At 46.2% G+C, this 25,229-nt stretch overlaps 2 protein-coding genes across 14 annotated transcripts in view; one reads left to right on the forward strand and one right to left on the reverse strand.

Annotated features, from left to right (window-relative positions):
- Positions 1-14,959, forward strand: part of GDPD4 (glycerophosphodiester phosphodiesterase domain containing 4) — a 39,127-nt gene extending 24,168 nt beyond the window's left edge. For 9 of the 11 annotated variants that reach the window (XM_042024207.1, XM_042024208.1, XM_042024211.1 and 6 more), the window contains 11 exons: positions 486-584; positions 2,662-2,755; positions 4,289-4,434; positions 4,935-5,017; positions 5,922-6,072; positions 6,756-6,980; positions 7,783-7,940; positions 10,011-10,158; positions 11,271-11,353; positions 12,938-13,020; positions 13,942-14,959. In XM_042024207.1, coding sequence (XP_041880141.1) covers positions 486-584; positions 2,662-2,755; positions 4,289-4,434; positions 4,935-5,017; positions 5,922-6,072; positions 6,756-6,980; positions 7,783-7,940; positions 10,011-10,158; positions 11,271-11,353; positions 12,938-13,020; positions 13,942-13,973 — 1,302 coding nt within the window. In that variant the 3' untranslated portion in view covers positions 13,974-14,959. Of the gene's footprint in view, positions 1-485; positions 585-2,661; positions 2,756-4,288; positions 4,435-4,934; positions 5,018-5,921; positions 6,073-6,755; positions 6,981-7,782; positions 7,941-9,878; positions 9,887-10,010; positions 10,159-11,270; positions 11,354-12,937; positions 13,021-13,941 lie in introns of those variants that run through there. The other 2 variants (XM_042024216.1, XM_042024217.1) reach the window with 2 other exon arrangements.
- A 1,041-nt stretch (positions 14,960-16,000) lies between these two features.
- The window catches only part of MYO7A (myosin VIIA), a 64,352-nt gene continuing 55,123 nt past the window's right edge, over positions 16,001-25,229 (reverse strand). For all 3 annotated transcript variants that reach the window (XM_042024203.1, XM_042024204.1, XM_042024205.1), the window contains 8 exons: positions 23,621-23,734; positions 22,492-22,579; positions 21,599-21,705; positions 21,218-21,403; positions 20,247-20,363; positions 19,689-19,772; positions 19,039-19,158; positions 16,001-18,389 (listed from right to left, as the gene is read on the reverse strand). In XM_042024203.1, the coding sequence (XP_041880137.1) occupies positions 18,300-18,389; positions 19,039-19,158; positions 19,689-19,772; positions 20,247-20,363; positions 21,218-21,403; positions 21,599-21,705; positions 22,492-22,579; positions 23,621-23,734 (906 nt within the window). In that variant the 3' untranslated portion in view covers positions 16,001-18,299. The remainder of the gene's footprint in view (positions 18,390-19,038; positions 19,159-19,688; positions 19,773-20,246; positions 20,364-21,217; positions 21,404-21,598; positions 21,706-22,491; positions 22,580-23,620; positions 23,735-25,229) is intronic.

Consider the following 25,229-nt stretch of genomic DNA (forward strand, 5'->3'; position numbering starts at 1 on the left):
GGGTTTGTTACCGCTGAAGCCTGTTACAAAGCAGCTCATAGAACAAGGAAGTTGTGTTGTTGTCCCTTTTGGGCGGAATTTATCACTTCTGAGTTTAGAAGTGATGAATTCCATCTGCAGGTTAGGGATTTAGTGTAACCTGGTAACCTAGGCTCCATCTATATCAACAGGCAGAAATGCATATTCCATCACAATGCAAGCAGGAATGGATCACCTCTGAAATTCCTCTTTCTCCACTGATTACAGGGAGAGTCCTGAGAGCTGACTTAGTTGAGTACCCAGCTCCCGAAATCAGTCCTGCCATACTGATAGCATTGTTGATTTGGTTTTAGTCCCATTGGATCTCTCCGTCTTTGAACTGGCATAGTCAGTCTCATGCATCTTAAACAATTTATCGAGCTGCTTAAATTAGCCTGTGACTCAGATGGATGGCATACCCTATGCAAAAATGCCGAAGCTGATTTATGTCTTCTCTGTGTCCCCAGATTGGTACTTTTCTCGTCCTGGGCTTCACTGTCTCATCCCTCTTTGCATTATCTATACTCTGGCGAGATCACCGGAAAACTGTCCGCCTGTCCTTCCAGGTAAGAGGGGTTAGGACGTCTATTTGAAAGAGCAGCTTGTTTATAGAAGTCTTTTGTGACAACTGGCAGAAGATATTCTGTATGGTGCATGTTTTTCACATGGTTTTTGTTAGCAGGGTACGTTCTGAGTAAACTTTTATTATGACCTAACATTTCCTCTTGGGGGAAAGGAAGCCAAGGCCCGAGGTTGAGTTTCAAGCTGTGTGATGTAACATGTCTCAGTTTGGAAAGATATAGAAAGTTACAGCCTTTTTTTTTCCCTCCCAAAAATCTAGGTGTACTATTAAATTTCATCTGTCCAGGGCAGGTAAATCAGACCCCTTAGGCTGGTAGGTTTACTGGAGCAAGAACTTTCTCCCTCATCCCTCATCCCAGTCTGCTGGTACAGCACAGTTCCAGTCTTTTGTGACTCAGAAGAGCTTAATCTCCTGAGGGCAAGAGAGCAACTGGTTTTTGGGGAGCAGGTGGAGAATGCTGGTGTCAGGTGGGACAAAATGCTGGATGCAGGAGATCAGAGTTCATGGTTGCTGGCCTCCTCAACTCTCACCAGATCTGAAGGTGGAGGCAAGAGCTGTCCAGTGCTGTTCAGTGTCTGAGCATCCAGGTCCCCAGTTGTATTGGGCAGGAAGAAGTATGTAGCCTTTGACTACACAGCTGCTTCGCAGGATCCAAACCACTCTACAGTTCCATGATTCTACCCTATTTGGGTCTAATAGCTCTCTCCCATGTGGCTTAGTGCTTGTGAAGGCTGGGAGAGCAATGCAAGTGGACTGGCAAGATGTGTTTGTAGGATGTGGTTAATTGCACTTTCCTGTTCTACAGTTTGCTAACCACTGGGTTATGCACTGGCAAAGGTAATGAGAAAACATCAGCTTCTCCTCCCCCTGACAAACACTAGGGGATGTGGATGAGGAGAAGGAGATACAAGAGCCTTTGGGTTGCCCACAGGTGCTGTTTATTTCAGGTATCCATGCCCTTTGGGATGGCCTCCCATTGCTGTTCCCAAAGGACATGAATCTCTTGTAGATACTACGTCACGTCCATTAGCCTTGCAGATCTACCTCAGGTATTATGGACATCTCAGATGGCACCTCTGCTTGCACAACTGAATCCTGCTTCTGGTTGGGAGATGTTGGTGTCGAGTGTCTGGGGCAGAGAGTGTCACATCCACCAACGTCTCCCAGTGACTGCTGCTTTCTTCAACCCTTCCATCTTAGAGGCTCCAGCATCAGGACTAAGCAGCAGGAAAGGCTTGCTTCTGGGTAGTTGGGGTTTTTCTTAGCACATACCTTAATAACTGTCAGTTCTAGCTGGAGTATTTGCCACAGGGCTCTGGTGAACATGAGAAGATGATGGACTGGTTTCTAGCTCAGATTTGCCTAGTTTGGGGAAAAACGTATCAAACCAGCAACCATTCAGGATCTGTATTTCTGCTTGGTTTCCAACTCTATTCATGCATTCATGAGAAGCATGGAAGTGATTCTTGTCTTATAATCTTCTTGTTTAATCTTTAAGATTAAAGAAATCAAATCTATTGACTTAAAGTTAAAACCTAAGGCATCATTATCTGTCCAGCAATATTATCTAATATATCTGCTTCTCTTACACCACTGTATTTAGTTTCATACCACAGCTAGTAAATACCACATTTTATCACTCAGGTGTGTTGAGATCAGTTTAATGATTTAACTGCAGTGTGGTGTGGTGTGGAGAAAGCTATCTCCTGGATGGCATTGGAGTGGTTTATATTGGGTTAAACTGGAAGATGCTCACAGATTATGGCATATCAGTAGTGGCAATCATGTCTTCATGGAGGAGGGTAGTTGTGTCCCCTTCAGCTGACTTAGGAAAAAGTAAAGAAGTGAGGAGCACTCCTCAGGCACACTCCTCCCTGGCCTGGCCTTTCCTCTGAGTCCTGAGGTATTTGGTGGATCCAACACAGCGAGGGAGAGTGGTTAACTGCTGGTATCTGCAGCAGGAGCCCATCCAGGGGTAAGGGCTCTAGCTCTGATGGGGATTGTTTCCATCTGTCTCCACAGTTCATCCTTTGACTAAAATCCTTTTTTCTGCCTGCCAGGTCACAGCTCCTTATCTCCACATAGGGGCAATTGCCATCATGGTCCTTCTTTCCTGGCCTGTGGCTCTTCATGCCATCAGAGCAGATAAGAAAGGTATGGCAGCTCTGGTTCCTGCTCTCTGTATGATAAAAGATATATATCGGTATGGGAAAAGGGGGATGCAGGAGCCCTTTCCTCCCACACTTGCACTCCAGCTGGAGGAGACTTTCAAATTCTGCATATCCCAAGGAAATGAGTGGGGCTGGGACTTGGGCTGTGCACTGCCCTGTTTCTGTCCCAACGTATTACTGGTTTGCATGTTATCTTGCACTGTTTTTCCCTATACTGAGGCAGTGATCTGTGTTGAGATGGTGGAGACTAGCAGAAGCACCCATGTTCTGAGTCATGAGTGAAAATTTGTTTAGCCCTCTGCAGGAGAAAGCAGCCAGTAGCAGCTCCCTTGGCTGATTTTTGCTTGCTGTATAGAGAAGGGATCTCCAGTCCAGTCAGACAAACCACTTCAGCCTAATGTATCTCAGGAGAAGCCAGATGAGATAGGGAAAATAGATTTTTGATCAGTTCCTAGTGTTATCTCATGGGAAGTTCCTGCCTACCTCTAGGAAGAATGACCAAATGTTGTAAGGACAAAGCCAGATGCCAGGAACAACTGCAGAAAAGCCTGACTGGGAGTGACTGTTTTTCTCTGATTGTCTCTCCATACAGCCAAAATTATCTACCTGACACCCACCTTCAGACACTGGTTTCCAATAAAAATCACAGACCGAATGGACTGGTGAAAGCATTTTTTTTCCCTGTCCAAGACTTTTCTTGTTGAACTGCAGCTGGAGAGGTTGGGGGAGAATATGCAGGCACCCTAGATATTACACACCACCATGCCTGAGGTACTCCTAGCTTAGTACATCCTTCAGAGCCACTGGCACAGAGGGATGGTGGTACCCATTCAAGAAAGAGGTGGTGTTGCATAGGTGCTCATTTCTCAGAAGAACTCTTTTGGTCCCTGAGGTGAAGGACGCCCGGGGCTCTTGGGCAATGTGTCAACAAAGTCCAGAGAAGACTGTAGGTAATGAGTTGGCAAGTTTCTGAGGTGCAATATCCATGCTCTCAGTCCATAGGATTCTCTAGGTCACACACAGAAGGGCACTAACAACAATCTGAATGAACCAGGGAAGTATTCACAGTAAGGAAATGCAACACAGTTGAAGGAGAGGTACCTACTCTTCTTCAGTGTGAATGAAACTTCAAAATGGTGCTTGTTCTTATCTGAGAAAGAAAAAATTAGCATCCTTCTGTTGAGGATTGTTTTTCTACAGATGGAGACTTCATTGCACCATGTCTAAAGAAAAAAGAAATAAAGCCATATCTTGCTGTAAGGCATAGTGAGATGTAATTAAAGCATAAAACCTGCAGTCCTGACTAAGCCTGCATCCTTGCTTTGACCAGCTTGTTTTCCTGCATTGCATTGTTTGGAGAGAAAGTGAAAATAAGGGGAAGAAGGGATGGATAAAGGGATTGGACGAAGCCCAAAAGCTACTTAGCTGGAGGACTGTATTAGAAGTTAAGCAGCAAGGCAGATTCATACATTACAATGTGGATTAACTCTAGCCTTCCTCCTTCAAATTCTTTCAGTTATTCAGGTGGTAATTGTTGGTCCATACCTGGCTATCCTTCTCTTTCTTTTCTTGATACCTCTGGGAATGTACTCTCCTTGCATCAGAGAGAAGGGAACACTTGGACCAAAGCCAGCCCTCATTGGACACCGTGGAGCACCAATGGTAGGTCTGAAGAAGTTATTTTATGTCATTTCTTCATCCTTTGTCTTACTACTTTCATCATCATCTTCAGTTGTTCTTTTGTTTGGTTTTTTTTCCCATGAAATTTGCTGAGGGTGGGAGACATTTCTGGTCATTGGGACTGCATGCCAAAGACATCACTGCATGGGTTTGCTTACAAGGAAAACACTGTTCCTGAGGGACAAGACCAGGTCGGAGGGGGCCCTGAGCAACCTGGTCTAGCGAAAGGTGTCTCTGCCCTGACAGGGAGATTGGAACAGGGTGATCTTCAAGGTCCCTTCCAACCCAAACCATTCTACGATTCTGTTATTCTTCTACAAGATGGGTTTGGCCAAAGTGGAAGAGAATAAACAGTAGACTTTAACATTATAATGATGCTCCCTTAATAAAAAACAGAGATGTTACAAAGAGGCAGAAAGTATTTACAGAGTCCGCCAGAGAGTGTTTAAAAATGATCCGCTCATCTGCTTTTTTTTTTTCAGCTGGCGCCAGAAAACACTGAGATGTCATTTCTGAAGACAATTGAGCATGGCGGGGATGGTCTTGAAACAGATGTCACCATAAGGTGAGGGCAAAACATCGCATCTCACAGAATATACGCTGCTTCTTCTAAGAGCTTGTAGTGGTTTGGTCCAAAATACTCACCACTCACTACAGAAACATGTGTTTGGAGAGATGCAGCTCCAGGCAATTAGGTTTTACTGATGCCTGGGACAGGGTCCCTCAGCTGTCATGGGATGGCAGGGGCTGTAGGGCATGGTTGTTCTCAGGCAGGTCAATAAGCTGCAGCTATTGATTTAACGATCGTGTTTTAAATGCTTGGCAGAGTATAGAGACAAGTCCCTACTCTAGTCTGACTTCCAGATCATAGTGAGGGTTATATGAGGTCTACAAACCAACAGAAAATTGTGTTCAGATTTGTGACAGCACTGCCCTAATTATTAGATCTTTAATTGCCTTTGGTGAACCCATTGCCATGAAATGCCAGCATTCTGTGCAGGATGAGCTGTTTCCAGGCACTGCATGAGAAAAACACTAATATTTAGATGTTCTACTCGACTAGACCTTTCTATAAAAGAAAATTTTGCATTTCCATCACTGTCCATTCAGAATTCAGTCCTCTGAAAACCAGAGAAACACTTTGATGTCAGCAAAAAGAGATTTCAACCATAAGTTACTAACCATTTTTGGGGGAGTTGGCAGGCAAAAAGGTCTCCTCCTTCATGTTGCCCCTAGGGAAACTGAGGCACAGATGAGCATGACTTCTGTGAGATCTCCTAGAAGTATTTAAGCTGGAAATAACCTGATGTCTTGAGCCTCAGCATTCCTCCATATTGCACTCTCTGCACTGAGGGAGGCTATACTGCTGCATTCACAGCGCCCCACATGGTCTTCTGACCTGGCATGAATCTGCTCGTGCTGTGAATGAACCTGTACCCCAGGTGACCTGAACTCTTGCTCTCTGGCAGCTATGATGGGGTTCCTTTCCTCATGCATGACGACACCTTGAGAAGGACAACTAACATCCATGAGGTCTACCCTAATGAGACTGGTAAAGCTGCTTCGTTATTCTCCTGGGATTCTCTGCAGAAATTGAATGCTGGAACATGGTTCCTTAAGGTAAATATCATAAAGAGCTAGAAGCATTGAAGGTCAGTTGGATTGGACTCTAGGCAACCTGATCCAGTCGGACATGTCCCTTTTCATTGCAGGGGGGTTGGACTAGATGAGCTTTAAAGGTGTCTTCCAATCCAAACTTTTCTATCATCTCATGACTATCACCAACTAGATGTAGAAGAGACACCAGCTGCCTATTATTTAACAGCATCAGTGTTGGAAGAGGAACTTCTAGTTGAGCCAAAACTCCCAATAAGCCAGAGTAAATCCTTTAGTTTGGGTCTCTTTGCTTTGTGCAGTTTGCCTTTAGGCTAAGGAGACCTGTAACAATTGGCTGGTGGGTGTTCCTGTGTCACCTTATCATGGCAGCAGCAGAGCTCGTGAGCTGGGGGAAGAGGACAAGAGCTACTTGTTCAATGTGCTGTTTATAATACTCAGAGCTAACAAGGTGGGACAGAGAAGCACAGCAGAGCTAGCTGTGAACTATGCAGTTTAGGTCCCAGAAGCAATGTCCTCACAGCCTGGGTTAGCTTCCCCGTTTCTTATGTAGAAGAAATAAGCAAAATAAAACATCCCCACCTGTTGAGGACTGACATCAAACATTTTCCCTCTTAGAGATACAGCTGACTCCCAGAGCAAACTGCCTGATTGATTTCCTTTTTTTTTTTATATCTGTTTATTTCTAGAACAAACCATTTTTAGGGATGGGCTCGCTGTCAAAGGCAGATCAAAACCAGGCAATGAATCAGTCCATTTACACGCTAAGTGGTTTTTTGCGCCTCGCAGACAGTCACAATAAACTTGTGATATTTGATCTCTACCGCCCTCCAGAGAGACATCCTTACAGGAACTTGTGGATCCGCAAAATCCTGGACGTCATCCTCAAGGAGTCGAAGATTAAACGCCATCTGGTAGGGTGGCCTCACTCCATATCCCTTTTTCTTGCTCTCCTAACTGGGACTTTGGGGCATACTCTGCATGATTTCACCTGCATAAAATTGGCCCTTTGCATTTAACTTGATTTAAAAGGCATCATTTGGAGTATATTCCTACTATTAGTTCCTCAGAAGGTTCACAAGGGTGTAATCCTTCAGCAGCACAGGAAAAAGGCAGTGTATATACCAGCTGATGCCTTAGCCCCTAAACAGCACCCTTTCATAAATATACTAATTGTCAGTCTGTTCCCTGCTACTCATGCTTATTTTATATGTTGCATTAAAATTCCTGGCTTAAATTAAAATAAATTGTAATATTGCCTTCCTGCCCCTGGCAATGGATGACTGCTAAATTCATGGGAATCAGGTTATGTACCCATTGATGTCTGGGGAGTTATGCTGATCTGTATCTGCTGAAGATCTTTTCTTCCATGCTGGAAGAATGATAGAACAGAATATTTTCGGTTGCCTTTTCCATAGACCAAAGCTGTCTTTTCATTCATTTTCAACACTGCATCTTTTGTTGGGCTGTGTGAAATGTACTCACTGATTTCCAGTGGGTAAGCAAGAAACAGTGGATACTTTTTTCTTGATAAAAGTGACTTGCAAGTTTTAACCCTGCATCTGAATGTTCTTTGATCATTGGGAGAAAGTCATTTGACAAACTGGGTTAAGCCCCTCAAGACGTTATCTTTACTGTGTTTGTGTGAACAGTGGGGCATATTAGGGGAATGAATTCTTCTGCTGAGAATTCCCTGGTTCTTCTTGTTGCCTGCAGGTTCTGTGGCTGCATAACAGTGTGAGATCCTTTGTTCAATCTGTCGCTCCTGGGTTTCAGCACACGATGGGCAGAAAGGCACCAATAGAAGACCTATTAAAGCACAATATTGTCAAACTCAATCTGGTCTACACTGAAATGTCCAGTGAAGATATCCGGTAGGTTTCAGCTCCAGGTGTAATCTTTGGGGTGCATCTGGACTATGTTTGCCTCATGCATGGGACAATGTCTCCCTCCAGTGACCAGTTCCAGAGACTAGAATATTTTGGGAACAGGTCGTTCAGATCAAGTAGCCATCCCTGATGTATTTTAGGGGTGACAGACTGCAGTTCACTCCTCCTGTTGACTAAGAGGTGGCACGTGTAATTAAACCCTGCTGTCCTCAATTCCATATTTACCAGGATCTGAGGATCTTCTGGTAAGAACAACACAGGTGTATCCTGATTTGTCTTTTTATTTGTGCCATCCTCAGTCCCACCAACACTGAATCATGGAGAATGAACAACTATTTAGCCTTCCATGGTTCTTCTGCAAACATCAGTGGGAGTGCATAATGCTGTGGTGAGAGACCATCACCCTCTTGTAGCCAGTGTTTTGGAGACATCATTTCTTGTCTGTTGCTACCAGTACTCTGTTGCATGTGACACAATGAAAATGTAATTTCTATGATGAAAGGCTTCACATTCATTGCAGGAGTTTCCAAAATGCTACTCGCACATGAAACCCCCCAAGCTTTACCTGTCTAGGTCTCCTCTTGTAAATAGGATTTTTTGCTCTTTCCAATGCACAAAACCATTGAAGTCTAGCTGAAATTAAAAAGAAAGGAAAAACTTCAATCCTTTGGACAAGAGTAATGTTCATGTTTTCTCAATTATAATTGTCACAGGATGTAAAATCATAAAATCATAGAATCACAGAATGGTTTGGATTGTAAGGGACTTTCAGCACCATCTAGTTCCAACCCCCCTGCCACAGGCAGGGAAGCTTCCACTAGACCTGGTTACTCAGAGCCCCATAGCCTGGCCTTGAACACAACACTTCCAGGGATGAGGAGTCCACAACCTCTCTGGGCAACCTATACCAGTGTCTCAACCACCCTCACAATCCAGAATTTTTTCCTAATGTCTGATCTAAACCTTCCCTCCTCCAGTTTAAGGCCATTCCCCCTTGTCCTGTCACTCAGTGCCCCTGTAAAAAGTCCCTCTCCAGCTCTCTTGTAGCCCCTCTCAGTACTGCAAAGTACTCTGTTTCCTCAGAGCCTTCTTTTCTCTAGGCTGAAAGGCTATTAAAAGTCATAGGCAGATCCATTTGGGTAAACCTTGGATAGATCCTAGGTAGATATATAAATGCTGATACTGATGATACATTACCTTTGTATAAAGAATGAACTTACTTCATATCAAGTTTCAATAGCTCATAATAACTTGAGAAATGATGAGTTGATGGAGCAACCATAACAAACTTGGGTGGTCAGCTTCGAAGATTAGCTCAGCTGGTCTAACCAACTCAGGTGCTCTAACCAACACCAGCGTTGTGGGTTCAATCCCCACATGAACTGAAGAGCTGGACTCTGTGGCCTTCTGGGTCCCTTCCAACTCAGGCTATTCTGTGATTCTGTGGTGGTTTTGAACACAATGTGGGGAGATTATAGAATAACATGAATTGTTTAGATTTAAGAGATCTTTAAAATCATCAAGGCCAACCATTATCCCAGCACTCCCTAACCCATCACTAAACCATGTCCCCAAGTGCCACATCCACATATTTTAAATACCTCCAGAGATGATGATTTCAGCACTTTCCTGGGCAGCTGATTCCAAAGCTTGATAACCCTTTCCATTGAGTAATTTTTCCTAATATCCAATCTAAACCTTCCCTGGTGAAGCACATTTTTTCCTTTTCTATTGCTTGTTACTTGAACAGCCTCCTTTACAAACACATTGTTATATTGATTAATATGGCAGAAGGATTAGAAAGGTTTTGACCTTTTGGGCATTTTATCTGCATTTGTTTCCAGCTGTTCAGCTATTCTGTATTGACCAATTGTTAATGATTAATTATTGGCTGGTTGGCTTTCCTTTATGTTCCTTATCTAGGTCATAAAGTAAGCACTTCCTACAGAAGATTACAACCATTTCCCATGATCTTCCCGAATCTCCTTGAGTAAGCCCGAAGGAAGTACTAATCTCCTTGCTCAATGAAGGTTGTTGCCTTTTGGTCTTTTAAAGGAAATACGCCGAGGCAAACATCACCACCAACTTCTATGTGGTCAACGAGCCATGGCTCTATTCCCTGGCATGGTGCTCTGGGGCACACTCTGTGACCACCAATGCCGTCCACTTGCTGAAGGATCTCAGCCAGCCACTCTTCCTCATGGTAAGTGGAAGTCTTCTCTGTCTCAGGGGTGGGAAGTAGGGTTGGGATGTTCACGGTTACCTTTGGAGACTATGGGCCAGTTCACATATGGAGAAAGCATCCTTTAAGGATCCTTTGCATAAGAAGGACCTGAGTTGAAACCTGGCTTACTGGAACATTTAAGACACTACAGGTATTACCATACCCTTCTCTTTTCTCCTGGCTCAGGAAGAAGCACCCTAGTTGTTAGGATTATCAGCTCAGGCCTTGGGATCAGGGAAAACAAGTTATATTGAGACTTGTGCAGGAAGAAAGGAAGGACCTTTGAGGGAACAAGCTGATGCATGAGGATTTCCATTTCTAACCTTTTGAAGCACCTTACTGATGTCAGAAGTTTCTCTTTTCCCAGAGCATCCCACTGCCCTTGTCAAACTTGGTCTTGTTCTACAAGTCCAAGGGAAACAACCACAGAAATAAGCCTTCCTTCTGGGAGAAATTTTCACATAATTTCTCTATTTGTTATTCTGCCTTGGACAACCTGTAGGGCCAAGAAGCACCTGGGGCATTGGTCCCACCAGAGTCTCTGTAAGGACTTTAAGCAGTTGGCTTCACACTCTTGAATTAGATTTTACAATGCTCCCCTCCAGAGAACTGCAGTGTTTCTGTCCATCCTAAGTTTGGGTGGAGGTCCAGTCTAAGGATGAATCTTCAGATGCTCTTAGACTTAAAGCAGGAGCCACCCCAGGCTCTCTGTGGTGTTCAGTGAAGGGTAGTTTTTCCAGAGAAAATGAGATGCCACCAGTTAATGTTGTTATTGGCGTGAAGCAGAGAAGTGCAAGGCCTGCCTGTACACACAAGAGGTTTCTGTGGCATTCACTGTGATACGGTAAAATCTTCTATGGTAAAATAGACCCACTTTTATGAAGGAGAATGGTTTGGCACCAACACAACGCAGTGGTAAGTGGCCACTTTGAAATGCCACCAAATGCTTTAAATACTCAAGGGATGTTACTGCAGATGCAAACCAGGCAGCTGAACAGCCATATTCAATCAGGAAGAAAGAGCTTGAGTAACTTTTTTTGCAAATCTTGTGGTCCTTAGTGGTGGACACAGCCTCCGTTTTTCTCTTCCAGACTCCACGGCAGTACAACATCATGTGGATCCTGACAGATCTGACCTCTGCATTCCTCATCTCACTCATCTTTGCTCTGCACTGGTAACTACCAAGTTGTTAATGGCCATTCTAACCTGATCTTTTGCTCCAGGTGGAGGGAAGGAGGGATGCGTTCAGGTGACCTGAAGGGTTAAAACTACACTTGAGAACATTAGCTTTCTCTTCTGGAAATGGAAGAAAGCCCCTAAAGTCCCCCCAAACCTCTCTGTTTCTCCTGCTTTCTCTCATTTTCCCTTTCCATTTTGGCAGCTCAGGCATTGTCTACCTTCAGGATTCAGTGGAGAACTGGTGGATTTATAATAGCAACATAAACCAATTATCAAAGCTGATGGGCTGAGAAAGGAAATTATTTTTCTATTATTACTATTTGACAATGTTTCATTGGATTGATTTGCTAGGAAAGCTCCCAATGTTAATATTAGAGCATCCCATTCTTTCTGCACATTCCAGAACCCCACAGGAAATCCATCCTCCCACACAAAAATGTCTGACTGTGTCACAGACACCACATTTTTTTCCTTCCCCTCTGTCAAAGATTATTGGGAAATTTGGGGTTCATAGAAGAGGCTCACCCCAGCTGGTCATGTTTGGCTGCTGGATGTTCTGCCCTGCCACAGCTGTATGAGGAACATGCCTATGCTCTCATCCCAGTAGTGCCCAAGGAAAGCAGGATGTGCTGGGCTCAGCTCTTCAGCTGGATGTCTGTGGATGGGTGGCAGGATCAGAGCAGGCAGCCCAGGGGAGATTTTTTGCAGGGTGCTGGCAGTACAACTGTGCTGCCAGTGGCAGCAAGAGGAAAGTTTGGGAAGCCCCTGGGTAAGCACTCTGGCCTGCCATTAACTGTGACTTGCTTCGGCATAGGAAAAGGTTGGAGGGCTACTATTTCTCTGGGATGATGAAAAAATTAATTGGTAGTTTGACAGCGATGAACTAATAGCTGTACAGGCATTTTTGCTGGGCATCCAGGCTTTTCCCAAGGCAAGATTACTCCCTCCCTTCCTTCCTCTCTTACTCTGCTCTGCTCTCCTCTCCTCAGGTCCTGCTTTCATTCTGTTTTCAAGGCTGTAGGGTGGTGCACAACCACCCCTGCAAAGCATCACCACCACCATCAGACCTTCCCATGCCCATCTCCTCCAGGATCATGTTCCTGTTGTGTGCATTTCCCAGGATCCTGTGGATGCTTCTGGTCCAACCAAACAATGAAGTCCTCCTGGCTGCCCTTCCAGCAAGGGCATCCCCAGCCCTCCTGGGACTGAAGGGCCATCAGCAATGCCTCAGTGCCCTGTGTGGTCTTGTCAGGTTTATGAACACACCAAAATCACAATTTTTAAATTGCCCTGGCTGCTTAAGAGCCAGTGGCTGTAAACATTTCTGGGGCTTTGGAGCTCTTAAATCTTGCTCAGAAAACAGGGCTTAGTCACAAAGTTGCCTTCAAAATGCTGTTGCACACAGGAGTGTGGGTGCTTAGACATCAGTCATGCACTCAAGTCCTTTCTCGGTAAGGACCTGAGAAAATCCCAAAATACCTGCCCTCACAAAGTAGGAAAAAGGTGTCCAAGGCTGCAGGGGGCTGTGAGGAAAACCACAGCAAGCAGTGGCCTGACCCAGATGCTTTGCCCCATGCAGGTGGCGAGAGAAGAATTTCTCCTGCTGTGTCCAGGACAGTAACACAATGATAGAGAATGGCACATACAACAAATTCAAGACAGGTGAGCAGGGCAAGGAGAGCAGCTGCATCCTGCTCAGGGTGGTCTCTGTGGGACCACTGGGATCCTGATGGATGGGTTGGTGATGGATGTCCATAGTTATAAGGAAGGTTATGAGGAAGGATGCAGTCTGGGTTATCTTGATGCCATGATGATTTCTTGCCTTTTCTTATAAACCCCTGTTATACCTTTTTACAACTTCTGTATTCTTAGTGCTTTTTGCCTACATTCTTGGACTTGTTTGTTCAGCTAGGAGACTAAACATCTTAGAAGCTTCGTAGTTAGGGATCAGTGTGCCCCAGACCCCAAGGTCCCCTCCAGAACACATTTGTAAACCAAGATAGAACCATCCAGGGAAAGGTTCCTTGGGGAGAGGGGCTCATTTGAGCCTCTCATTGGGGAATCTTTGATAGATATGCTATTAGTAAGACCTATAATATTATACCTGATCTTTGGGAGGGTGTGCATTGCAGTGTGCATTGAGGTGCATTCGACCTGGACATGTGCACCTAAGGATCCTTAAAATAAATACCAAGGTAAAATCCCTTTTTCCCTTCTAACCGTGTTTGACTCTTGATTTTAAGACCAGGAAAAGGCATCAATCTCAGCCCCAAACCCCTTAGCAGCACAATCCAATTGGCCCTGCTTCAAGCAAAGGCTCCTCCAGATGTCCCCTCCAATATTCATTACTCTGCGATGCTGTGAAAAGAGACTCTGGAGGCACTGAGCACTCTTGGTTCTGCCAGGCAGGGTGGGATTGGCTGAGGACCCTCCCATGCACCACGTTTCTGCACCCATGGAGCTATCATCCAGAAAAAATGACCAAACCTGGGCTGCATGCCTTTTCAAACAGGTTCTGTTTGCTCACAGGCTGTCAGAACAGATGCAGATGTTTGGTAGCTCATCATGTGTCTCCTTTTCCAGAGCTCAACGACATGCCTGCCGTCCTGGCCTGACATGGGCAGAGAAGGGACATGGACCTGCCATCTCGATGAGGCTGAGGAGACCAGCTGGAGGGGGGCTCAGATCTATCTGGTGAGGAGGAGCCATTTGCCTTCATGGCCCTGCTGGAGATGAGCACCAACCTTCCTCTCCTACAGCTTTTGTCACACTCCCATGCCTGTCAGGGATCCTTGGGGTGTAGGAGAGCACAGATGGAGTTGCAGCCATGAAGAAACTGTGCACTATGGTGAGATGCAGCAACCACATGGAAGCCACCGTTTACCCCTGAGACCACTGGCATCCCCCAGGGCAATCATTCGTGCTGTGTGTAAGCCCTGTTTTGACACATGCTACAAACATCTGAGCATCCTCCAGCCCTCCTCATTCTCAGGTGCCCAGATTTCTCCTATCAGACCAGCCTCTTCTCCACACACTACCTCCCTTCCTCCCTCCTTGCAGGTGTCCACCACCCCCAAGAGCACACTATCTCCACCACGATGGTGCTGCTGGCTGGGTCATTACAATAGGTACCTTTCTACAACAGAGACAGGGGCAACTTTGGTTTTCCTTTTCCCCACTCTTGCCCTGCCATAGCCTAACAGGACAGTCTCCTCCCCTTGTCTGTGGGTGAAGGCATGTCATTCCCATGGGGGCTGAAGGATTTATAATGTCTTGGCCATGTAGCTACTGGGACTATGACCGGTAACACACCAACAACTTTTCTTCAGAAGGATGGAGCTGTGTGTGAATTGGTCCCACCAAGTGTCTTGTTTGCTTTTCCCTTGGGAAGGTCTGTACACCTGTACTACACCCTGGGATTTATTCCAATTTTCATTTCTCCCAGGTGGCTGCTGTCACACAGTGGGGAGGGGGCCTATGCTCTGTAAGGGAGATGTAAACATCTCTCAGGTTTAAGCCATATATTTCTACTTGAACAGATAATAAGAATACGTTTTTTGTAAATTTCAAGTGATGTTTTAAATACATTTTACCTCTCCTATCCTGTTTTGTTCTTATTTCAGCAAACTGGGAAAGAATACAGTAGTCTTTACCTGATTCACACTATAGACATTTTCTCATACATGAGCCTTTTGTTAAATGATGTGATCACAAGTGAGAGGAAAGGATTAGGTTTCAGAGTTATCTGTGCTGAGAAGCACCCAAACCTTTCCAAGTTGCAGTTTTGGAGTATTTTGGAGGCTAGAAATGCAAAAAATGAAGCATCCTCCTTTGGAAAAAGGCTAAAGAACTGATGAATTGTTGTAGAGCAGCTCCAGATCTATGAAATACGGGGAGCGGATGGTGTTAAATCCCCCTCCCCATGCCTTGCATACATAGGTGTCATGGGTACCACTCGTGGAAGTATGTGAGCAGCCAAAGTAGGAGTGGGGAGCATGTGGGTTGAGCATGGAGTGCACCATGAGCTCCTCAGCCTGTCCCTTGGTGTTCAAGTGAGGGGCTTGGCTGTGGTCCCCCAACCGCTGCCTTTAATTGAGAAAAGCCACCTCGATGCTCTTTGATCCATGCATCTAGCTGCTGCTTGGCCAACATGCACTGGTAACTCCCTGTGCTCAGCCTCCTCATCCTCAGAAGCCTTGCTTAGGCAGAGCCTGGCCAGTTAGACCTCTGGTTTCCTTTAATGCCTTACAATCTGTCACATCTTAGTGGCTAACTATTTTTGTTCCTTCACAGCTAGCAAGGTCTGGCAACCTTGTTAAGCACATGGCTGGTTGTCTGCCTCCCACATACAAACTTTTCACCCAACACTTCCAGGGATTCAGCTCAAAACTGACTCGAAAATTCAGCCCTTGTCATAGAGGACAAGCAATGGAAACTGTCAGCCTTCAGTGTTTTTTATCCCAAAAGAAAAGATTTCAATTAATTTCCAGTCTGGGTACACTGATGGTTTCCTCCCCACTGCTGGATACTCTCACCAGAAACTGAACTGTGCAAGGAGAAGTCTTGTCCCCAAGAACCCAAGAGCCCTGATCTCACCCTTCCCCCTGGAGATGTCACCACAACTGCACAGTGCAGAACAGCCTCCCACAAGCCACTTGATGCTTTTTAATTGGAGTATTTCACTTGGACATACGTTTTTTTCACGTTACATTGCTTGGTGTGAATACAAAGAGGCCAGCAGATGCCAATACATAAGACACACAGGTACACGCACACAGAGTTCCAGCCTCCCCCAAAATTATGGGGTGCATGGGAGGCCAACAGAGCTGTAAGTGGACGGATGAGGGTAGTGGGAGGGGAAAGATGACCCAGAACAGCTCTGGAAACACTGCTGTGCAGCAGGTCATCTGCTGAGTGTGCTATGGGAGGCAGGGATGGCTGGAGACTCAGAAAAAGCAGTGATGGTGTGGTGATGATAGGCATGTGTCTAAGGACAGGTGGGATCCCTGGGACAGCTGGATCATGGCAGCTGGGGAAGGGAGAGAAATGTCAGAGATGGATGGTGTGAAGGCAGCTGGGCTCCCAGCGTAGCCTTGGTTGGTGTAACCATGCTCCCATCACCAGAGTGCTTTGGGTAGGGGATGATGGAGGAATGGGATCTCCTAGCAGCCCTGTCTGGCTGGTGGATGTCTCCATGGAGCATCTCATTTGCTTTGATGGAGCAACCACAGTCCTAAGTCACTGCTGCATCCCACTTGGATGTCACAGTCCTTGAGGTCTGGTAGGCAGCACTGCCAGTTCTCCCTGGCACACCATGGTATTGGAGACCTGAGCGCAGCTGAGCTCAACAGAGCAGCATGTGACACCCCACAATATGGACTTCTACAAAAAGCAGCCAAACCCAGTCCAATGCACGGGACCAAGAGAGGCCTCAACATCTACTGAGATCCACTCAGTGGCACCAACACCAGATCTTGGTGGACAACTGTCACCTCTCCTCATACCCCACACCCAGCCATGTGCTCCTTTGAAGCCTGGATTTTGGAAAGGCACCCCCAGGCTTCTTCCCCTGTATCCTCCCAGACACGACATGGTTTCAGCCTCCTCTCTGCCAGCAGATCCCATCTCTGCTCCAAAGTAAGCTGGTCCACGCTGCGTGGCGTTGGGTGGCAGGTGAGGCAAACAGCCAGCAGATGAGTACAGCCAGTCAAAGATGAAGAAAAGCCCACGGAAATCAGGAGTCTGCCCTTGCTGTGAGTTGGTTCAGGTCCAGCTGGGACTCATGAAGAGCTGCTTTATACAGAAACACACACACAAAGCACAATAAAATCCTCAGCTGGTACAAACGCAGCGGCCAAGTTCATGTTTGAATTACAGCCCAACATAGGCTCGCCCTCAGTCTTCCAAGAATGGGGTGTTCAAAACCCCTACATCCATATTGAAGCTTGCAGTAAAAGTCCTCCCAAGGTTAATTTTTCTGGACACAGGGAGAAAAAGGAGATAACTAATTTTCCAACCTTCACTTCCAGCTGAGCCCTTAAGTCGGGAAAGATGTGCCTTACTCAGCCTCTGGCAGTCATGGCTCTTGGGGAATCCCTGGGCAAGGGATTGTTCTGCAGGTCACCCTCAGCCCTGAGTCATCATCCAGATACCGGCACGAAATACAGGATTTTTTTTTCCTTTTTAATATTTTAAAAAATAAATAGAAGAAGAAACAAAACTTTAAAATTTGTTCTTTAAATATTTCCAGCATTGCACAGATTGCACTTTAGTACTCTAGCCTGTTCAATCAGTAGGTTGTTTATTCTGATTCCTAGTTAAAATGTGCTCCTCCCAGCCTGCTTTATCTTTCCGTCCATCTTAAGAACACAGTGTATTCTTTTGTAATGACAAAAAAACCAAGCCCTGCAGTGTTCACTGGACATCTTTCCGGCATGGGTCAGGGCTTTGTTATTCCTCTTCAAACATGAAATTCCCAGAACTTCACCAAAAACCTGTTAGCATCCTAACAGCTCTCATATTTAAGAAAATAAACAACAAATGAAAGCAAAGCAAACCACACGCACACACACACAGACACACAAATCCTTTTCCAAGAGCCTTTGTGATGCCAACCATTGGGTTCAGGCAAACCTCCTGCTGGAGTGTCTTTGCCTTGGTCATTCTCTGAGAGCAATGGTGTCCCCTGGAAATCTTTGAGGCGTAGGATTGAGTTGAGATGCAGGGTGAGAAAGGTGAACAGGAGGTCAGAGATAGTCATCTTCGCTGGAATGGGAGGTGGGATTGGAGCCCTCAAGATCAGAGTCCAGTGAACTCCCTGATGGTGTTCGGCTCATCTTCCACATCTGGGAGGCAAAGGTTCTCGCCCAGCTGCACGGGTATCCCACAGCCCTCAGCTGGTGAATTAGCCCCATGACCACGTGCCAGTGGCTTCTTGCAGTTCACTTGCTACCCTTTGCACTCCTCTGTTTGCTCATGGCTGTTAGCATCTGGCTGATGTACGAGGTCAAAAGATCATCCATCTTGTACCCCTGAGGAGGAGAGGGAAGATGTTAGCAGCCTCTAGAGCACAGTTTACGCTCTCTGGCTTGTGCTTGCGTTGACCTGTTTCCCCATTCTCCACAAGGAACAGTGTCCAAACAAAATTTGCAACATTGAGATTGAGGAACTGCCTGTCCCAGGATGCTGCTGAGGCTAAGGACATAGGGAGCTTTGGATAGGACATGAATTTTCAAATGGCCAACAAAATACTGAATGCCTCAGATTAGTAACAATTAATCCAGAAGGAATTTTTATCTTTTGTGCTTTGGGTTTAAGATAGTCTAGGAGGAGGTTTGTTGCTGTGATTGTTACTAGGGACAAGCTGGGTAAATGATACTGGTTAAAGGGCTCAAGAGTACCCCTTGAGCCCACACCAGCTTTAAGGTGTTTTTCAGCCCAGTGATAGGGAGCAGTCCCCTGTGGTCCTGACACAGCAACACCCCAGGCACCTTAGGCTTGCTTGTATGTTGGATGACGGACCAAGTGAGAGCTCTGATTCATTGAGCAGAGCCATAGGAAATTCAGAATGAGAAAAAACATATCAGCAGCTCTTCTGAGAGACCACTTTCAGTCCAGAGAATCCCTGAGACACAATTTGCTGCTAAAAACAGGATTTGTCTAACCTTTAACGCTTCTTACCAGGGAGGTCTCACAGAGCAGCTTGCTTCCTCTCACCAAGTTGCCAATGGTTATGTGGAAGTACGTGTTGCCACTGCTCCAGTTGGAGATCTTGGTGAAGGGGTGAGTGATGAGAATATCCTGGTGGGAACACAAGACTGACACTCAACATGCAAGAGCCTCAACTTCCATGAAGGGCTGTGGGCACTTCTCATGTCCCTGTTCACTTTCCATTACAGCAGGCCAAGGATGTCTACTGTGATAAGACTCATGGGAATGGCAGTGAGATCAAGACTCCAGATCCTCCATATCTTGTGAAGGACTGCCATACTAGAATGACCATGCAGGTGGTGGAAGTAACTAGTAGGATCTCATTTACTCCAGCTCCTTTCCTATTGCCTGTGAAAGGATTAAGGAAGGAGTGTGTGCATTCTCCGGGTATCGGGCCCTAATAGTTGATGCTCCCAATCCATCTTTTGTTGAAAAAGGCTGGGCTGGCTCTGTGCAACAGTGAATTTCTGCCTCCAGAAAGTTTTCTGTCTATCCAGCCTTTCTAACTAGGCTTAAAGAGAACTCACTAAGTTCTGAGCAACACACTCTTTGGGATGTCTTCTGTAAGGGCTTGGGGACTGGGCTCAGGAGCATCTGGTGAATACCTAAGTTTTGCTTACCTTGGTTTTGGGATCAATGAGGCTGACTCCATGCTTATTGATGGCAATTAGAAGGATTTCTGGATAATTTGGCTCTGTAGTTTGCTGTTGGAAATGAGATGAACTGGTTAGAGGATGTATCAAGCAAAATCAGACCCCTTCCTATTTCCTCTCTCCCTGTTTTCTCCTGACAGAACTGGCTTCTAAAGTTCTTGATGGAACTCTAGTGCCATGGTGGATGGTCCAGATTTGGTTTGTGGTGGGTAGAGACACATCCCTTGGAAAACCACAGGTTCCCCTTTGCCTTGGCAAAACAGAGAAGGGCTGTTGTGTGTTCAGCAGCACAACTGTGGGAACAGCCCCAATGACTGTGATATGCTGAAGCTCTACAATGCTTCTGTCAGTGTAAAGAGGCAAGGCAGCAATGAATGAGTGTATTTGCCCTTTATGATGAAGAGTATGACACTACTTCCCTGTTTCATCAGGGTTGTCCCAGTCTGGTTCAGATTTGGAACCCCTCTGTGGTGCAGGGCTCCTGATCTTGGCTACAAGCTGCCAGCTAACCCCCAGGGCAGGTACCTTCACTTCAAAGAATGCTGATCCAAATGTAGGCCACTTGAAGATAATCTTTAGAAAGGCAAGCTTGGCTTCTTCTCTTGTTTTGCCCGCGTGTTTGTTGTAGTATGCCACGATGGACTGCAACAGAGAACGTAACAGAGATGGAGGGTTTGCACCACCTGGCACCAGGGATGTTTGCAGGGAAGGAGCATCAGTCCCACAATGATAGACTCATAGAAGAGTTTGGGTTGTAAGGGACCTTTGAAAGATCATGTAGTCCAAATCTCCTTCAGTAGGCAGGGTCACCTGCCACTAGAGCAGGTTGCTCTGAGTCCAGTCCAACCTGGCCTTGATGCTTGGTTCTAGTCTCTGCTCCAATAACACTTCAAAAAAGTGCTGTCTGGTCACAGGAGCAGGGCCTGGAACCAAGGCAGGTCCTTCTTAGATGAGCTGAGCTGGTGACTCCATTAAAGACATTATAAATTTTGATTCTTCAATTTATACAGCAGATGAGACTGAGAGATCTTAAATCCAGAGATGCTGATATCAGATAGGAAATGGAAAGGACTTATCAGACTATTTCTTGACAGTGAGACACATCTAATGTTTTAAGGCTAGACCTGTTTGCACTTGTGCCACAGTTCTCCCTGTGTGAAGCATGGAGAATTATCCCTTTACTCATTAGTCTGCATTAAATGATAGACCACCTCTACAGGAGACCATCTCTTAGCATGTTTCCATCTGGCTTTGCATCCACCGCTACAGCCACAGCCTCAGGACAAAGAAAACCCGGGGAAAGGCATGTGTATGTGAACATGCATACAAAATTTCTTCTCTTGGTGGTGCCAGGGAGGCTGAAGCTCTGATAAGGCTCAAGAAGGATCAGGGGTCACTCATTCTGGCAGTCCAGCTTCAACACTGAATGTCAATGAAAGTTACCCGAGAGACTGGGCATCTCCCAGCCACACCTATGAACCAAGATGCTGGTTTACCCTTTTCCAGTCATCTGGAGAGAGCTGCCGGATGAGGTCCTGAGGCACCAGCTCCTTCAGGAGTTTGGGGATGCTGGGGAAATAGGACTTGTCATCCTCAAACTTGACCCGGTAGATGAGAGCCGCCAGCTGCAGGACCTCTTCCCGTGAGCACTTGTGGTAGCCACGCAGGTACTTTGGTAACTCCTGCATGGAGGAAAGAACAGAGAGATAGAGAGGATGCCTGTGGACCTTCATCCTCAGATGTTAAAAGGAATTTGTGGAGGTATCCAGCCCCTGGCTAGGAGGCTGTGCCCAGGGAACATTTGCAAATGGACAAGTCCTTACACCTACTCCTAATCCCTCCCAAGTCTCCACAGCTATTGCAGAGTCCCGGCACACCTGGTAATAGTGGAAGATTGAGTCTGCCATTGAGTCTTTTCCAGGCGTTGTGTTGGTCCACAGTTTTTTCATGAAGAACACTTGGTAGGTGAGGGAAGGCACTATACCTGTGCAAGTGAAGCAAACATAAGAGCAATGGTGAGAGTACCAGCTGGCGATCGGTGTCTGCATCCAGCAGTGCCCATGCACCATCACAACCTGCAGGGACAGGGGCATTCACAAGGCCAACTGGGCTCTGACGTTGCAGAACAAACCACATCACTGCCATGCAAAGCTTTAATAAAGTGAAAAAAGTGTCTGGGTTCACTTCCACAACCTCACTGATAGTGCCCATGCCTAACACAGGACAGAGGAGTTGTACCCTGGAGGCACCTGTGTCTTGCAACCACTGGTAAATTCAGCAGAGCTGCAGCCAGTTCCACTGTGGATGTGGTTGGTGAGGTGAGATGAATCCCACCACTGGAACCTTCCTGCAGGCACTTCCTGGAAAGCTGTCCTCCAGCAGGTGTTCCTCACAGGGGCCAGGACTAGCCCTGGAGCAGAGGTTTTGCTGCTCCTTGATGGATTACCTTCCAGGTGATGTCCCCAGGGATTGTGTAGAGAGCACCACCCCTATCAGTGTGGCCCAACAGAATCACAGAATCACTGAGGTTGGAAAAGACCTCTAAGACTGAGTCCAGCCACTAACCTAACACTGCCAGGTGCACCGCTAAACCATGTCTCTAAACACCACATCCACATTTTTTTGAACACTAGAGGACAGTGATTCCACCACTTCCATGAACAGCCTGTTCCAGTGCTTGTGGCAGACTATGTGGTCAGTCTTGTTTGAAAGGGATGGAGGGCTGTAGGAAGGCTGTGTGTGACCCATAAAAGAAAAAAGTCATTGTTACCATCTTTTGCTGGTCTTGCTTTCTTTATCCAGTCTGTCAGGTGTCTCACAAAGTCAAAGAAGAAATCTCCTTCTGGCACGCTGATGACCTAGGGGAAACAGCCCATAAAGTCATAAAGACTAAGCAAGTGAGTCATACAACAGGATCACAGAATATCCTGAGTTGGAAGGGACCCAGAAAGATCATCAAAGTCCATCTTCTGGCCCTGCACAGGATATCCTTAAGAATCACACCATGTGCCTGACAGCACTGTACAAATATTTACTGAACTCTGTCAGGCTTGGTGCCATGACCACCTCCCTGGCGAGCCTGGTCCAGTGCCAAAGCACCCCTTGGGTGAAGAACCTTTTCCTAGTATCCAGTCTAAGTGTCCCCTGACACAGCTTCATGCCATTCCTTCAGGTCTCATCACTGGTCACCCCAGAAAAGAGATCAGTGTCTGCCCCTCTTCCTCCCCTCATGAGGAAGTTGCAGACTGCAATGAGGTCTCCTCTCAGTCTCCTCCAGGCAGAACAGACCAAGTGACCTCATATGGTTTCCCCTCAAGGCTCTTCACTGTTTTCATAGTCCTCTTTAACAGCTTTATTTCCTTATATTGTGGTGCCCAAAACAAGTGACAAGACACCACAGGCAGGGTTGGCCCCAGTCCCTCTCCTGTAGTTGCTGCTCACTGCTTTGTGCTGCTAACACTGAGGCGTTATAAACTGCTGATGTGAGAAAGCCCCTGCTAGTGCCTTGCTTCAGGCTCTGTCTCTAATTTCACCCATCACTCCTCATTGCAACTTGTTTCACCACAGTTCTTTTCACTTCCTGATGACTATCTCCATAGATTTCTCCCAGTTTCCAGAGGCAGCTCTAAGCTGCACATTTTTCTTACTTAGTCCTTTCTCATAAACCCAACTCAGCAACAGGCCAGGAGAGCTTTGCCTGTCTGTGCTTTAAGTCCTTTGGGGTGACTGCTAGAAGTCAGGGCTGTGGGACTGCAAACCTCACCTGTATCAGATCAGATCTGACTTAGAAATGCCACACAGCTTGTAGAGAAATGCTGCTCACCACGTGGCTGTGGCTCCACCAATGTGTACCCACTGGTAAGCAGGTTGTCCCGAGTACCTCAGGGTGGGTCACTCACCTTGTCGGAGATTTTGACAAAGAGGCTGAAGCCCTCAGAGGACTTCAGGAGCAGCCTGTTGGAGATGTTCTGGCAGAAGTCCTTGGCTTTTGTGCTGGATTCCACCTCAAATGCCTATAGAGAGAGGAAGACCATCACCACTGCTGTCTCAAGGTTAATCTCCACTTTTTGCTCTCTTTGAGGAGCTCCAGGTGCACAGAGGGATTTAGATGCCCACCACCAGTGAAATCAGTGACATTGTGGACTGGGGCTCTGGGCATTGGAAGGGATGCCTGCAGAAGCTCTGTCATGCTACTACTGTACCATTGTGCTTTGTAATGCTGTATCTATATCCTGTGCTGGCTTATCCAGAGCTCTCTAGGCAATGCAGGAAATTTTTCTGATCTAACAGTGAAGTGTCAGAACTATTTGTTTGAGGGAAGAGAGGTGGGAAAGACAGAGTGAGAGACCTCCAGGCTGATTTGTCCCAACTGTCTCTCCAGTGATGCTGAGGAAGTCAGATGCCTGGCTTAGACCAGGCCTAAGCCAGATGCCTGATTTCTAGATAGCAGAATAGAAGGAAAATGATTCCTGTTTTATGGATATCTAAAGGATGGGATGTTTAAAGATCTGTCCCATTTTATGCACATCCCAATTCTGGTTTTGGTTTTTGAGCTGTGCTCAGCATTTACATTGCCTCAGTTTTGCTCTGCCCACTTAATGAGATTCAGTCCATAGCACATCCCAATTCTGGTTTTGGTTTTTGAGCTGTGCTCAGCATTTACATTGCCTCAGTTTTGCTCTGCCCACTTAATGAGATTCAGTCCATAGCAGTTTAAGGAATTTAAGCTCCTGACCCCCACATGCATGGCTGTGTTAGCCTGAATCACCAAACCACCAGGACCCATGTTCCACATCCCATGAGAGTCTGATCTGGGGTTCAGTGCTGCTAATGCTCAGCAGCACTTCAGTGCAGATGCATCTTGTACTGGAATGATGCCACTCTGCCAGTCCACATGATGACTTCCATGGCCAAAAGGATCACAGCAAACCCATCCAAGTGCAGAAGTCCGCACTGCCTCCTTCTACTGGCTCTCACACAGATGCATGTGTACAAAGCAGTGTCATGTCCACTGCTGGTCATGTAGGAAAAAATACTCAAAGTGATGAGAAGCCCCAAGAGTTCGCTCAACTCTCCATTACAGATAAACAAGGGCACTCACAGCTGCTGCAGGGGAATCATCCTTTTCTTTCTATGGGTGTGGGCTGTTTTACAAATAAACCCATTTGGGAATACAGGATTTTAGTTGTACCCAAGGGCATGAGGGAAGAGAGAGATGTGAGCCTCATAGGAAGACTAATCAGTACTGTAAGACAGCAGTATCTGCAAGGACATGCCTATCTGCTCTGGCATCAATATGACTAGCTGCCTTATCAGCATGTAAGATGCTTAGTGAGAGCTTCCTGAGTGCAGGTATGATTTCTGTGTCATCTCAGGTCAGAAGGGGTAATTTCAGTCACCTACTTGCCAGTACTGCAACATTCTGCCCAGTCCCCACGGGGCCCCATCATGATACCCCACTGGGTATCGTTGGTCTAGGCTCCAAATAACTGAGAGCCAAGGCTTGTC

The sequence above is a fragment of the Corvus kubaryi genome, unplaced genomic scaffold, assembly GCF_017639235.1.
Source record: "Corvus kubaryi isolate FWS band 111438036 unplaced genomic scaffold, C.kubaryi_AGA036_p1.0 37260, whole genome shotgun sequence".
Lineage (NCBI taxonomy): Eukaryota > Metazoa > Chordata > Aves > Passeriformes > Corvidae > Corvus > Corvus kubaryi.